General features: G+C 35.2%; 2 protein-coding genes across 4 annotated transcripts; both read right to left on the reverse strand.

The window, feature by feature from the left end:
* Positions 1-4,623: 4,623 nt before the first annotated feature.
* Positions 4,624-8,606, reverse strand: LOC122588035. Its single transcript, XM_043760182.1, has 3 exons — positions 8,289-8,606; positions 7,564-7,725; positions 4,624-7,419 (listed from the first exon to the last, which is right to left on the reverse strand). Exons 1-3 carry the CDS (start codon positions 8,604-8,606, stop codon positions 4,624-4,626), a joined length of 3,276 nt encoding a protein of 1,091 aa, XP_043616117.1.
* A 470-nt stretch (positions 8,607-9,076) lies between these two features.
* LOC122589039 (WD repeat-containing protein RUP2) lies at positions 9,077-13,700 on the reverse strand. Of its 3 annotated transcripts, none has more exons than XM_043761276.1 (2): positions 12,466-13,700; positions 9,077-9,123 (listed from the first exon to the last, which is right to left on the reverse strand). In XM_043761276.1, the coding sequence occupies exon 1, from the start codon at positions 13,545-13,547 to the stop codon at positions 12,477-12,479; it is 1,071 nt and encodes a 356-aa protein (XP_043617211.1). In that variant the 5' UTR covers positions 13,548-13,700; the 3' UTR covers positions 9,077-9,123; positions 12,466-12,476. The 3 variants fall into 3 exon arrangements, with proteins under 3 accessions (XP_043617211.1, XP_043617212.1, XP_043617213.1); XM_043761277.1 differs by lacking the exon at positions 9,077-9,123 and adding an exon at positions 9,614-9,626; XM_043761278.1 differs by lacking the exon at positions 9,077-9,123 and adding an exon at positions 10,776-10,803.
* Between the last annotated feature and the right edge of the window lie 322 nt (positions 13,701-14,022).

The raw sequence follows: 14,022 nt of genomic DNA on the forward strand, positions 1-14,022 counted from the left end.
ACCCCTTATAGCAACTGATAAGGATTGGGCGTGAAAAAATAAACTACAAAAGTGCACTCAATAGGTTGACTTGACATAAACTTTAAGAAGATCGATATACACTTTATTAAGCACTGTATAAGAAGATCGATATTTAAAGGTTGGTGTTTGGAGCATATATCTAGTGCTTGCTTGCATTTGATTAAACCTTAAGCTCGATCTGATCCTACTTGTTAAGGCATTTTCAAACCCAACTAATCGATCAGCCCGTTATAAGCCCAATTGAATTTTAATTTGTTCTAAGACACATTATATTGGTGATAAATTTAAAGGAGTAGCTGTCACACCCCACCTTAGGCGGAATCGTAGGATATGACTAAAAGATATAGCAATGGCACATGGACTTTATAATAGAGTCATACTAAATGAAATTCAAATAAATGTAAATTCCATAAACGGAAAGTCTAGGCAACACGCCTCAAATAGCAAAGAAGTAATAATTGCAAATAGCGTTCAATGTTTCACATACAATCTAGGAGTCCATGAAGGATCTCTTTATTGGTCTTCCTAAAGTCCATAAGCTCAATCTTCTTAAACATTGTTATTACCTGAAAATGAATGCTCGAAAATGTCAACATAATGTTGGTGAGTTCGTAGGTTTAAAGGAATACAAATGAGTTTGCTGTGCATGATATATCAAGTTTTGGACAATAGCGTAAATATAAACATGTAGTAGCATACTAACTACTGATCAATGCCATCATAGTTATCCAACAACACAATCCCCATCACTCCTGTTAACAACTCAATCATGCTTTAAATACCAACAACTACCAGCTGGAGTATAAAGTTGGTCGATAGTTTTCCAATAGTCTTCAATAGATATCAAAAGACATCTATTGCATCAAAGAAATCAATACAAGCAAGCTAACATACACATTTCATAATTACACGTATTTGTCCATGAAAACAAACAAGTTTTGGCACAACTAGTAAAGAAATGAAAAGTGTTTTAAGCATCATTTTCCCCCAAATAAATAAAATAAAAGGGGCCACGAAACTCACCTCAACAAGCAAGTAGTTATGCAAATCCAACAAGGTCGCTAGAATCTACACAACATATAAATATGAACAAGTTACAATTATGGACATGGTCGAGAACCGTCCATTGTAACCCGTATTTGATGAAATACACATATGGCTACATTCAAAATATTCACAACTGATTTTTTTTCATATATTATTAAGTTACAAGTCACATAACTTAATATATAATATTTGTTTTACTGATTTAAGATTAAATTCTACAAGTTCATATTAACTGAAATTTTTGGTAACTTTATCTATTTTTTATTAGGATGAAACGAATGATTCAAGATTCCAAATCTTAACTACTGTTACCTTAGAGTGTTATATACTTACATGAATTTTTTACATAATTTATTTGGCACGTTAACTATTTTTAAAAATTCAATGATTACAGACTAGTCAGAAAAATCACTGTTCGCACACAGAAAAGTTTTATAAAAGTTAAGGGCCTTCGAAGATTCAAAAAAATCTAATTTTTTTACTGTACAATCTTAACATCTCAAAAAATTTCTGGAGAAAAATAATTGTCTAGTTCATAAAATCGACCAAGATATGACTATTTGAAGTCGACCAAAATCTGTTCGGAAAACTCAGCTTTGCGCAGTTTTGTTATAAAATTCGTTTGACAACCTTAAACTTCATATTTTGACACGAAACCGCTTCCACCAGAAAGTAGACTTCCTGAACTTAATTTTAGACACCAAAAACGTGACTTAACCATCTCCCATGACCAAGATACGACCTTTCAAAGTTAACAAAACGAATCTGTCCAGATTCTGAAATAACCCAAACTTACTGTTTTAAAGACTACTACAACTAATATTTATATATAAACTTTCAAATCTTTCCAACACCTAATTAAATCTGTTATTATGATTTTCATGCCTTCATAATTGGATTTCTTTTATTACATTAATTATTATGCTTCATTAAATACTTAAACTTTTAACATTAATATGATTTATACTTCAAGCTTTTGATTTAACCCTAAAAAAAAACCCTTTCATTCATTATTATAAATTTGCCATAATATATATTCATCAAATAGGTTACTTATAAATAAAAATTAATAAAAAAAAAAGATATGCTTATATACATATACATATATATATATATTAATAATTAAAAAGACTAATATATATGAAAAGAGAAGACAAGTGATTTTACCCCAAGATTGATGATCTTCTTCTTAGATACCTTGAAAAGAAGAATAGAATATAATCTTTAAGAATTTTATTATTAAGTGTAATTTAAATCAAGATTCAATAGAATTATAATTAAACTTACCAAAGTTTGTTTTGAAAATAATGATTTGAATTGCTTTGATGATGCTTGGTCTCTTTTTTTTTTTTTTGTTCGACGGCAGAAGCTCAATTTCAAGAGTTGTAGATTTATTTAGGGTATTTAGTTTATATTTATTATTATGGAGATAAGTGTTTTAGTTAGTTTATGATTAGACTTAATGCATCATAAGAATTTAATGGAATTAAAATTCCTTGCTCACCATTAAATTGTGGTAATATATATATGACTAAAATTTTTACTAAACATATGATATTTTACTATTACTATTACCATCTTACGACTTATACTAATTATATATTACTTTTATAATTATTGATTTCGTTCACCACTAAATAGCGTATACTAATTTATCAATGTCTATAAATAAATATGACTAACAACTACAAGTCTAGAAATTACGGGGATAGTTATAGTCATCTACGTTTAGGAAGATCAAATATCTCAATCCTAAACTATTGAATATCAAGTAATAGAGATCCCATATTGGAAATGATCACCACAATTCTATGCTTGTTATACTATATAGGCATATTGACTAGTCAAGAAATTTGGAATGTAAGTTAGAGACTATAATAAATTACCAGTTTTGTTGACGGATGTCACAGTCTCCCCTACTTGAGAAAATTTCGTCTCGAAATTTTGTTGGAGTTACGGTTGGAAGTCGTAGCATCAAATAGATGTGGATATTTGATTTTCATTTGATCCTCTCGCTCCCAAGTAAACTCTGGCCCTCGCTTTGAATTCCACCGGACCTTGACAATTGGAATTTTACTACGTTTTAATGTCTTAAGTTCTCGATCCATGATCTCAACTGGTTCTTCCACAAAATGTAACTTGTCATCAATCTTAATGTCGTCTAGCGGTACATGCAAACTTGTATCCGCGAGACACTTCTTGAGATTTGACACGTGGAATGTATCATGTATCCTACTTAGTTCTTGAGGTAGTCTTAAACGATAAGCTACCGGACCAATCCGTTCAACAATTTCAAACGGTCCAACGTACCTTGGTGCCAACTTTCCTTTCTTTCCAAATCGAACCATGCCCTTCCAAGGCGACACTTTAAGTAACACTTTATCACCAACATAGAATTCTAAAGGCCTTCGCCGTTTGTCGGCGTAGCTCTTTTGGCGGTCTCTAGCTGCTTTCAGTCTTTCTTTGATTTGAAAAATCCTATCTGTTGTCTCTTGTACAATCTCCGGCCAATCAACTGACTTTCTCCAATCTCAGCCCAAACAACAGGTGAGCGACATTTCCGCCCATATAAAGCTTCAAATGGAGCACACTTAATACTTGAATGATAACTATTATTGTACGAGAACTCAACTAGAGGAAGGTGAATATCCCAGCTTCCCCCAAAGTCCATCACACACGCCCTAAGCATATCTTCCAAAGTCTGAATAGTACGCTCACTTTGTCCATCGGTTTGAGGATGGTAAGCCGTACTCAGGTCTAAACGTGTTCCCAATGCCTTTTGCAATGACTGCCAAAATCGTGATGTGAAATGACTATCACGATCAGATATAATAGACACCGGAATTCCATGCTTTGCCACTATCTCCTTTATATAAATCCTTGCTAACTGCTCCATTGTGTAGCTCTCACGGATAGCTATAAAGTGCGCAGACTTTGTCAATCTATCTACTATCACCCAAATCTTGTCATGCCCACTACTAGTTCTTGGCAGCTTTGTAATAAAATCCATGGTTATTCTTTCCCATTTCCATTCGGGAAGTTGTGGTTGCACTAATAAACCCGGTGGTTTATTATGTTCAGCTTTGACTTTTAGACATGTTAAGCATCCACTGACATAACTGGCTATATCTCTTTTCATTCTCGGCCACCAATACAAATCCTTAAGGTCGTGATACATTTTATCAGCTCCCGGGTGTACGGAGTATCTCGTACTATGTGCCTCGTCCAAAATCACTGTTCTTAATCCACCTGCAAGTGGAATCCATATTCGTCCTACAAAGTACAGTACTCCATCCTCTTTACGCTCCATTTGCTGATCAAGGTCACGTAACCCTTCTTTTTCTACATTGATATTCTGCAATGCTTCATCTTGAGCCCGACTTATCATTGATTTTATATCCGAATGAATTGTCATGATCAATGCTCGTACTTGCTTTGACTTAATTCTTTCTTTCCTACTTAACGCGTCAGCCACAACATTCGCCTTACCCGGATGGTAACGAATCTCACAATCATAGTCACTAAATAATTCAATCCACCGCCTCTGTCGCATATTCAACTCTTTTGATCGAAAATATGTTGGAGACTCTTGTGATCGGTGTAGATCACACTTTTCGTCCCATAGAGATAGTGCCTCCAACATTTGAGTGCAAAAACCACTGCACCAAGCTCCAAGTCATGGGTGGTGTAGTTTTTCTCATGGATTTTGAGTTGCCGAGAGGCATAAGCAATCACTTTACCCCTTTGCATTAGTACACATCCCAAGCCTTGATTTGAAGCATCACAATAAACTACAAAATCGTCTGGACCATCGGGGAGGGTAAGAATAGGAGCGTTACATAGATTTTCTTTCAGTGTTTGGAATGCCTTTTCTTGCTTATCTCCCCAATCAAACTTCTTATCCTTTTGGGTTAACTGAGTAAGTGGTTGGGCGATTTTCGAGAAGTTAGCGATGAATCGTCGATAATACCCGGCCAAGCCTAGAAATGAACGAACCTCTGATGGCGTCGTAGGAGTCTTCCAATCTTTTACTGCTTCGATCTTACTGGGGTCAACATGGATTCCTTCACTATTCACTACATGCCCAAGGAAATGAACTTCTTGTAACCAAAAGTCACACTTCGAAAACTTAGCAAACAATCTCTCTTTCCAAAGTAGTTCAAGAATCATTTTCAAGTGAGATTCATGTTCTTCCTTAGACTTCGAATAGATTAAAATGTCATCAATGAATACAATAACAAACTTATCGAGATAGGGTTTGCATACACGGTTCATCAAATCCATGAAAACTGCGGGTGCATTAGTCAAACCGAAAGGCATGACTAAGAACTCAAAATGTCCATATCGAGTCCTGAATGCTGTTTTTGGAATATCTGCTTCATTAACTCTGAGTTGATGATATCCGGACCGAAGGTCTATTTTCGAGAAGAACTTCGCACCTTGAAGTTGATCGAATAAGTCGTCGATTCTAGGAAGAGGGTAACGATTCTTAACTGTCAGTTTGTTCAACTCCCGGTAATCGATGCACATACGAAACGAACCATCTTTCTTCTTGACAAACAATACTGGTGCTCCCCAAGGCGAATGACTAGGTCTGATGAAGCCTTTTTCTTGGAGCTCTTGGAGTTGATTAGACAGTTCTTGCATTTCGGTAGGTGCTAAACGGTATGGAGCTTTGGCGACTGGCGTCGCTCCCGGAATAAGATCTATACGGAATTCAACTTGTCTTACAGGAGGTAATCCTGTTAGATCTTCGGGAAAAACTTGTGGAAAATCCCGTACGATAGGAATATCTTCGAGTTTCTTCTCGTTAGCCTGAATGCCCATGAGGTGCTTCTGATTTTCCTCCACCCGCTCCCCATATATGAGTAGCATTTCACTATTTCCTAGCGGTATACGGACCACCTTCTCATAGCAAATTATCTCGGCTCTATGCTTCGATAGCCAATCCATACCAATAACTACGTCAAAACTCCTTAACGAGAAAGGCAGAAGGTTAACACTGAACAGATGACCTTCTATTTCTAAGGTACAATCATTAACGATTCTATCAACTCTATCAAATTTTCCATTAGCTACCTCAACCAAGAAATAAGTATTCAATATTATGGGTTCTCTATCTAGGAGTGGCATAAACTTAATAGAAACAAAACTGTACTCAGCACCAGAGTCGAATAATACTGTAGCAAGGTGATTGTTTAAGGAAAACGTACCCGTCACAATATTTGGATCTTGACGAGCTTCATTTGCTACCATGACAAAAGCTCTACCACGGGCTTGGTTGGCATTATTCCCTTGATTCCGATTCCCTCCATTAGCTACCACTTGATTCTGATTGTTAGCTCTTTGTCCCTGATTATTTCCTTGATTCTGAGTTCCACCAATAGCTAGTACTTGATTTGGATTATTACCCCTCTGACCCCATGCTCGGTTCAAATTTGGACACGTGTTGCGGTAATGGTTATGACTACCGCACTCATAGCACGTTCCACGGTTATTTATCGGGTTAACAGCATTCACCGGAGCCACCTGCTTGACTCCCACTCGACAGTCTCTAGCAAGGTGTCCAAATCGGTTGCAGTTTGTACACAAACGGCAAGGTGAATTTTGGAAATGATGGAATTGACATTTTGTACACTTTGGAGCAGAACCCGTATATCCGATCTTAGTCGCATCCGTTGCCATCAACCCTGTTGCCATTTTTGCCTTCTTGTTATTTCCATCAGTATTCTTTGACCTACTTGTCTCAGTACCATCCTTCCTTTTCTCATTAACCTTAGACAATGACCCATTTCTCACCATTTCATCCGTTAAAGATCCTGCTTTCTGAATAGCACTTTGAATCGTGGTTGGCTCAGTTGCTGACACAAGCCCACGAATTTGGGGAACAAGACCATAGATGTACCTCTGGATCCTATTTGATTCAGGTCTAACTAGGTGAGGTACTAGTTTGGCAAGCTCATAAAACCGATCAGTGTAAGCGGCATGTTTGGCTCCTACCATTGAATGATTCCAAAATTCATTTTCCAACTTCTGCATTTCATTTTTCGGACAGAATTCTTCCAGTAGTAATTCCTTAAACTCGTCCCATGTCATCCCCACAGCTGCTACTCTACCCCTAGCTTGTATCTCAGTGTTCCACCATGTCAATGCTTTATTAGTCAGTGAAGCTGCGGCATACTTCACCTTTTGATTCTCTACACAGTTGCTAATATCCATGACAGCTTCCATTTTCTCTATCCATCTAGTGGCTGCCAATGCTCCTCCCTTGCCATCAAAATCTGGTGGTTTACAATATTGAAACTCCCTATAGGTGCATCCATTATTATTGCCTCCAATGATGTTGTTATTCTGATTACCATCATTGTTATTTTCATTATTGTTATTATTGTTCTCATTATTGTTAGTGTTGTTCTCATTGTTGTTATTGTTATTCTCATTATTGTTATTATTATTAGGGTTATTGTTGTTTGCATTAAGAACAGCAGCGGTCACTTGAGTAACAATAGTAGGAATAGCGGCAGCTATTTGCTGAGTGATCATGTTTGCAATATCCGGATTGCCACCATCACCTTCTCCATCATTAACCCCATTATTTCCACCACGACCACCACCTCTACCTCCACGTCCTCCATTTCTTCCTCCTCTATTCATTTTCTACACAAAGAGAAAGGATTTATAAGTACTTGATGAAGACTTTCAATGAATAACTACTACTCATGGCAAAATTTCTTACACCCTGTCCAATTTGTTAATTGTGTTGAGTTTGATCAACAAACTTGGTCATATAAGCGCATGTGTGTTGTGATGTATTTGTAATTACGTTGCGCACCGTAATTACAACTACATCCCACCACACATGTTTTTATCGTCCAAATTCATATGTCACAAATTCAGCACATCCTTCATAAATAATTGCCACAAAACACATAGATCCATATACCAAGCACGACATTTCGATTAATCAATCAATCTAAAAAAATTTATAAATCCAAGAAATTTCCAAATTTGAAAGTAGGAATCCAAGACATAAGAATAAAATCCAAAACTAAGAAAGTAAGAAAAAAAAAGCTAATGCAAGTTCGATAGGATTCCTAGATAGTCCGTAAAGGCTAGCCCTCCCACGTGCAAGTGGCGTCATAAGGGGAGTTGGAGGAAATGGTGGGAGGATAAGGAGCTTGTTGTCGTGCTGGTCCGATCCGGCTCTCTTGAGAGCTTACTGAGCTAGTAGGACTATAGCTTCTGTTGTCCTTTATCGTAGCCTCCATTGTCTTTCCCTTATGAACGCTTTCGGGGTCTGCCTTAGAATCATAGTCCGGTTCTTCTTCCGGCTCGCTGTCAGAATCGATGATTATAACTGTCTTGGAGTAGTAGTTAGGATCTTCTGACGGTTCGCTTTCAGAGGAAACTCTAGGCTTCTGAGATGGTTCTTGAGCGGGGGTTTCCTTGTTAGTTGCGGCGTCCCTTTTAAGTTGTCGACGGATGATTATGTCCCTCCATGCGGAACTCTTACGGGCTGTTTTCTTTGTACGTGCCATGACTAAGTAAAACTAGCTACGTTAAAATTACAGGCTGAAACTTTGCACTAATCTAAGCACATAAGGCTTCATCATAATTAACAATTAAATGCAAATATAAGGCTCACATAACTAGTGCTATCTAATGAAAGTACTCACACATATACGATGCACAAATAGTTCCTATAATGTACACTATATGAGGGTACTTAGGTTATAGTCTAGGCCAAACCACCTAATTCTCTATAACCACGGCTCTGATACCAATCTGTCACACCCCACCTTAGGCGGAATCGTAGGATATGACTAAAAGATATAGCAATGGCACATGGACTTTATAATAGAGTCATACTAAATGAAATTCAAATAAATGTAAATTCCATAAACGGAAAGTCTAGGCAACACGCCTCAAATAGCAAAGAAGTAATAATTGCAAATAGCGTTCAATGTTTCACATACAATCTAGGAGTCCATGAAGGATCTCTTTATTGGTCTTCCTAAAGTCCATAAGCTCAATCTTCTTAAACATTGTTATTACCTGAAAATGAATGCTCGAAAATGTCAACATAATGTTGGTGAGTTCGTAGGTTTAAAGGAATACAAATGAGTTTGCTGTGCATGATATATCAAGTTTTGGACAATAGCGTAAATATAAACATGTAGTAGCATACTAACTACTGATCAATGCCATCATAGTTATCCAACAACACAATCCCCATCACTCCTGTTAACAACTCAATCATGCTTTAAATACCAACAACTACCAGCTGGAGTATAAAGTTGGTCGATAGTTTTCCAATAGTCTTCAATAGATATCAAAAGACATCTATTGCATCAAAGAAATCAATACAAGCAAGCTAACATACACATTTCATAATTACACGTATTTGTCCATGAAAACAAACAAGTTTTGGCACAACTAGTAAAGAAATGAAAAGTGTTTTAAGCATCATTTTCCCCCAAATAAATAAAATAAAAAGGGGCCACGAAACTCACCTCAACAAGCAAGTAGTTATGCAAATCCAACAAGGTCGCTAGAATCTACACAACATATAAATATGAACAAGTTACAATTATGGACATGGTCGAGAACCGTCCATTGTAACCCGTATTTGATGAAATACACATATGGCTACATTCAAAATATTCACAACTGATTTTTTTTTTCATATATTATTAAGTTACAAGTCACATAACTTAATATATAATATTTGTTTTACTGATTTAAGATTAAATTCTACAAGTTCATATTAACTGAAATTTTTTGTAACTTTATCTATTTTTTTATTAGGATGAAACGAATGATTCAAGATTCCAAATCTTAACTACTGTTACCTTAGAGTGTTATATACTTACATGAATTTTTACATAATTTATTTGGCACGTTAACTATTTTTAAAAATTCAATGATTACAGACTAGTCAGAAAAATCACTGTTCGCACACAGAAAAGTTTTATAAAAGTTAAGGGCCTTCGAAGATTCAAAAAAATCTAATTTTTTTACTGTACAATCTTAACATCTCAAAAAAATTTCTGGAGAAAAATAATTGTCTAGTTCATAAAATCGACCAAGATATGACTATTTGAAGTCGACCAAAATCTGTTCGGAAAACTCAGCTTTGCGCAGTTTTGTTATAAAATTCGTTTGACAACCTTAAACTTCATATTTTGACACGAAACCGCTTCCACCAGAAAGTAGACTTCCTGAACTTAATTTTAGACACCAAAAACGTGACTTAACCATCTCCCATGACCAAGATACGACCTTTCAAAGTTAACAAAACGAATCTGTCCAGATTCTGAAATAACCCAAACTTACTGTTTTAAAGACTACTACAACTAATATTTATATATAAACTTTCAAATCTTTCCAACACCTAATTAAATCTGTTATTATGATTTTCATGCCTTCATAATTGGATTTCTTTTATTACATTAATTATTATGCTTCATTAAATACTTAAACTTTTAACATTAATATGATTTATACTTCAAGCTTTTGATTTAACCCTAAAAAAAAACCCTTTCATTCATTATTATAAATTTGCCATAATATATATTCATCAAATAGGTTACTTATAAATAAAAATTAATAAAAAAAAAAGATATGCTTATATACATATACATATATATATATTAATAATTAAAAAGACTAATATATATGAAAAGAGAAGACAAGTGATTTTACCCCAAGATTGATGATCTTCTTCTTAGATACCTTGAAAAGAAGAATAGAATATAATCTTTAAGAATTTTATTATTAAGTGTAATTTAAATCAAGATTCAATAGAATTATAATTAAACTTACCAAAGTTTGTTTTGAAAATAATGATTTGAATTGCTTTGATGATGCTTGGTCTCTTTTTTTTTTTTTTGTTCGACGGCAGAAGCTCAATTTCAAGAGTTGTAGATTTATTTAGGGTATTTAGTTTATATTTATTATTATGGAGATAAGTGTTTTAGTTAGTTTATGATTAGACTTAATGCATCATAAGAATTTTAATGGAATTAAAATTCCTTGCTCACCATTAAATTGTGGTAATATATATATGACTAAAATTTTTTACTAAACATATGATATTTTACTATTACTATTACCATCTTACGACTTATACTAATTATATATTACTTTTATAATTATTGATTTCGTTCACCACTAAATAGCGTATACTAATTTATCAATGTCTATAAATAAATATGACTAACAACTACAAGTCTAGAAATTACGGGGATAGTTATAGTCATCTACGTTTAGGAAGATCAAATATCTCAATCCTAAACTATTGAATATCAAGTAATAGAGATCCCATATTGGAAATGATCACCACAATTCTATGCTTGTTATACTATATAGGCATATTGACTAGTCAAGAAATTTGGAATGTAAGTTAGAGACTATAATAAATTACCAGTTTTGTTGACGGATGTCACAGTAGCATATACGTGTAATTAAGCTAAGATACATGTTTAGAGTTTGTTCAATTTACAAAATGTAGGATTTGAGTTTACACCTTACAATTGATGAGTATAAATTAATCATAACATATCTTTATAATTGGTGAAGCAAAAAGTGTTTAAAAGGTTTACTTAATTTACTCTTTGCCATTCGGTTTGATCAGGTCTTATTACAGATATGATTTAACTTAATTTATGCAAGGTAGGGCGTCGATTCTATTTTGTAGTCCATGAATGTTGGTTAGATTGGCTGGTTTCTTTCTTATCTACAACAACAAATATGTCATTTGCTAACACTTATTCTATGTGGTTTTATCTAGGGGAACTTCTCTTTCCTTGATGCTTGCATATGATCTTCTAATTATTGCTGCTAACCTTAATGGTGTACATTTGTTTTGTTGTATATAAACAAAAAACGTTGTGTTATTGGCCGGTTTTTAACAGTGGAAGTGTTTAATTGTATGTAATTAATTAACAGTGTGTTTAGGTGATAATTTAGCAGTATGTTTTGTTGTATAAACAAAAAAAATGTGTATATATATACATCACAATTTAACAGTGTGTTTAATTGTATGTAATATGACAAATGAAATATAACTATATATGTTACCATGCATTAACAACTCCCTTAGCTCGCTACATATATATATATATATATATAAATATATAAATTAATACACAAATTGAGTCATATAATGTTTCAAAACGTATGATCAGTGGGTTTAATATTGAGATTCAAGATTAATTATCAACCTAATTAAATTAAACATGTTCGAAGGAAGATCATGTAATGTCTTAATCATAAATTGGTAACTACACTATATACCTAATTCCAATAGACAACTCTCATTTAGAAACACCAACGTTTCTTTACAAATAAACATTCGTTACAAATAAACAAATGTAGAAAGAAAATGTGTATCACCTTTTTGTTAACTAATTCATTGATGTTAATGGCTTTCTTTTCCCGGAAAAAATCTTTACAACCCCATCGGAACCACCGGCCACCAACGTACATTCGTCGTCTCCCACTTGGCTCCAACATATGCTACTAACGAACCCTTGTTCGGTCCTTATGGTTCCACCCTGCTGATCATGAGGATCGAATCCATGTACCCATACGGGCTCACCCCACCTCTTATCATAAACAAATACTTGATTACTTTCTGACCCACATCCAACTAGCCCTTGGTTCCTCCATATGGATAACCCGACAAACCTTTTTTGGTTAGTGTGGCCTTTATATGTTCGAATCAGATTCTGATCCTCGACATCCCACATTTTTATGCACCCATCTGTACCGGATGTCATGACCGTACGATCATCCACAAATCTAGTATAACTCACGGTTTTTTGATGTCCATCAAATACAGCCATTGGATCATCCATTTTTCTAACATCGTAAATGTAAGCCTTTCGGTCAGCACATCCAATGGCTAACAATGCATCACCATATGGACTAAATTCCACACAACAAACTGGTCTACCAAAATCAATCTTAGCCACACATTTCCCACCATCCTGACGAGGGTCCCACATTTGCATGGTTCCGTCATCAGAGCATGATGCTCCGATGACGGGATCCCAACTGGAGTAGTCCATACTCCAGACGCGACGACCATCATGCTCGTCACGTTCAAACACAGGCATCTGTGTTTCTAGATCGTATTCGTAGATACCGCCATCGTAGTCCGCCGAGCCCATGGTTCTTCCCGCGGACCCGGGTTTCCATTTAAGGCTGCTGAGCTTGGCTGATGTGCATATACACACACGGCAAGCGGTTGCATGGTCTGTAAACAAAGGCAAAGAATGTAAAGTGTAGATTCTGATTTTTCTAGCTATACCACCGGTGGCGAACAGGGTACCCTGGGAGTTAACTTCTATGACTCCGAGGGTATCTGATATATGTCCACCGGTTATAGAGGAAGACACGAGGAAGTCCCACTCGAATTTCGGTGACGAAGATGTTTCGTCAGGATTTCGAGGTGGTTGGATTTGGTGGTTCATGTCATGGTTCAACGGTGGTGTTACGGCGGTGGTAGCTAGTGATTATGTATATGGTGGTGGTAAAAGGTGGTTTATGGCTTAGATCTTTGAGGGGTCCTTCTCACCAATGAATACGTGACGTTTGTTAAATTCCAAACAATTAGCACAAATGGATAGGCATGCATGGTTGTATATTGTCCTTGTGTATCTACATATTTATATAAATTTTTCAATACTTTTGGAATAAAGAAATAGTTAATAAATGGGTATGTGGTTCTTCTTTATTACAATGGTGCCATCGGATTTAGGTTGGTTAATGCAGTTTATGAAAGGGAGATAAAGGTCCCTTCATGAATTATGTTGTCTTGCTAGATATCAAATCAATAGCTAATGCTTTTGATAACATAAATAACTAATCTCATAGTTATATGTTTATACATATTGTCCACGTGTATTAATTAAGATGTTAGTTTTTCTTTTTTGGTTTTTATTTTTG

The sequence above is a fragment of the Erigeron canadensis genome, chromosome 2 (assembly GCF_010389155.1).
Source record: "Erigeron canadensis isolate Cc75 chromosome 2, C_canadensis_v1, whole genome shotgun sequence".
Classification (NCBI taxonomy): domain Eukaryota; kingdom Viridiplantae; phylum Streptophyta; class Magnoliopsida; order Asterales; family Asteraceae; genus Erigeron; species Erigeron canadensis.

Bases quoted from the DNA above. Each gene is read 5' to 3' on its own strand.
- LOC122589039 (XM_043761276.1), bottom strand. From the start codon at position 13,547: ATGAACCACCAAATCCAACCACCTCGAAATCCTGACGAAACATCTTCG.
- LOC122588035 (XM_043760182.1), bottom strand. From the start codon at position 8,606: ATGGCACGTACAAAGAAAACAGCCCGTAAGAGTTCCGCATGGAGGGAC. The intron at 7,726-8,288 runs GTAAGCTCTCAA...CTCTTTGTGTAG, and splicing joins GCTATAGTCCTACTAGCTCA to AAAATGAATAGAGGAGGAAG. The intron at 7,420-7,563 runs GTGACCGCTGCT...GATGGTAATCAG, and splicing joins TTCCTACTATTGTTACTCAA to AATAACAACATCATTGGAGG.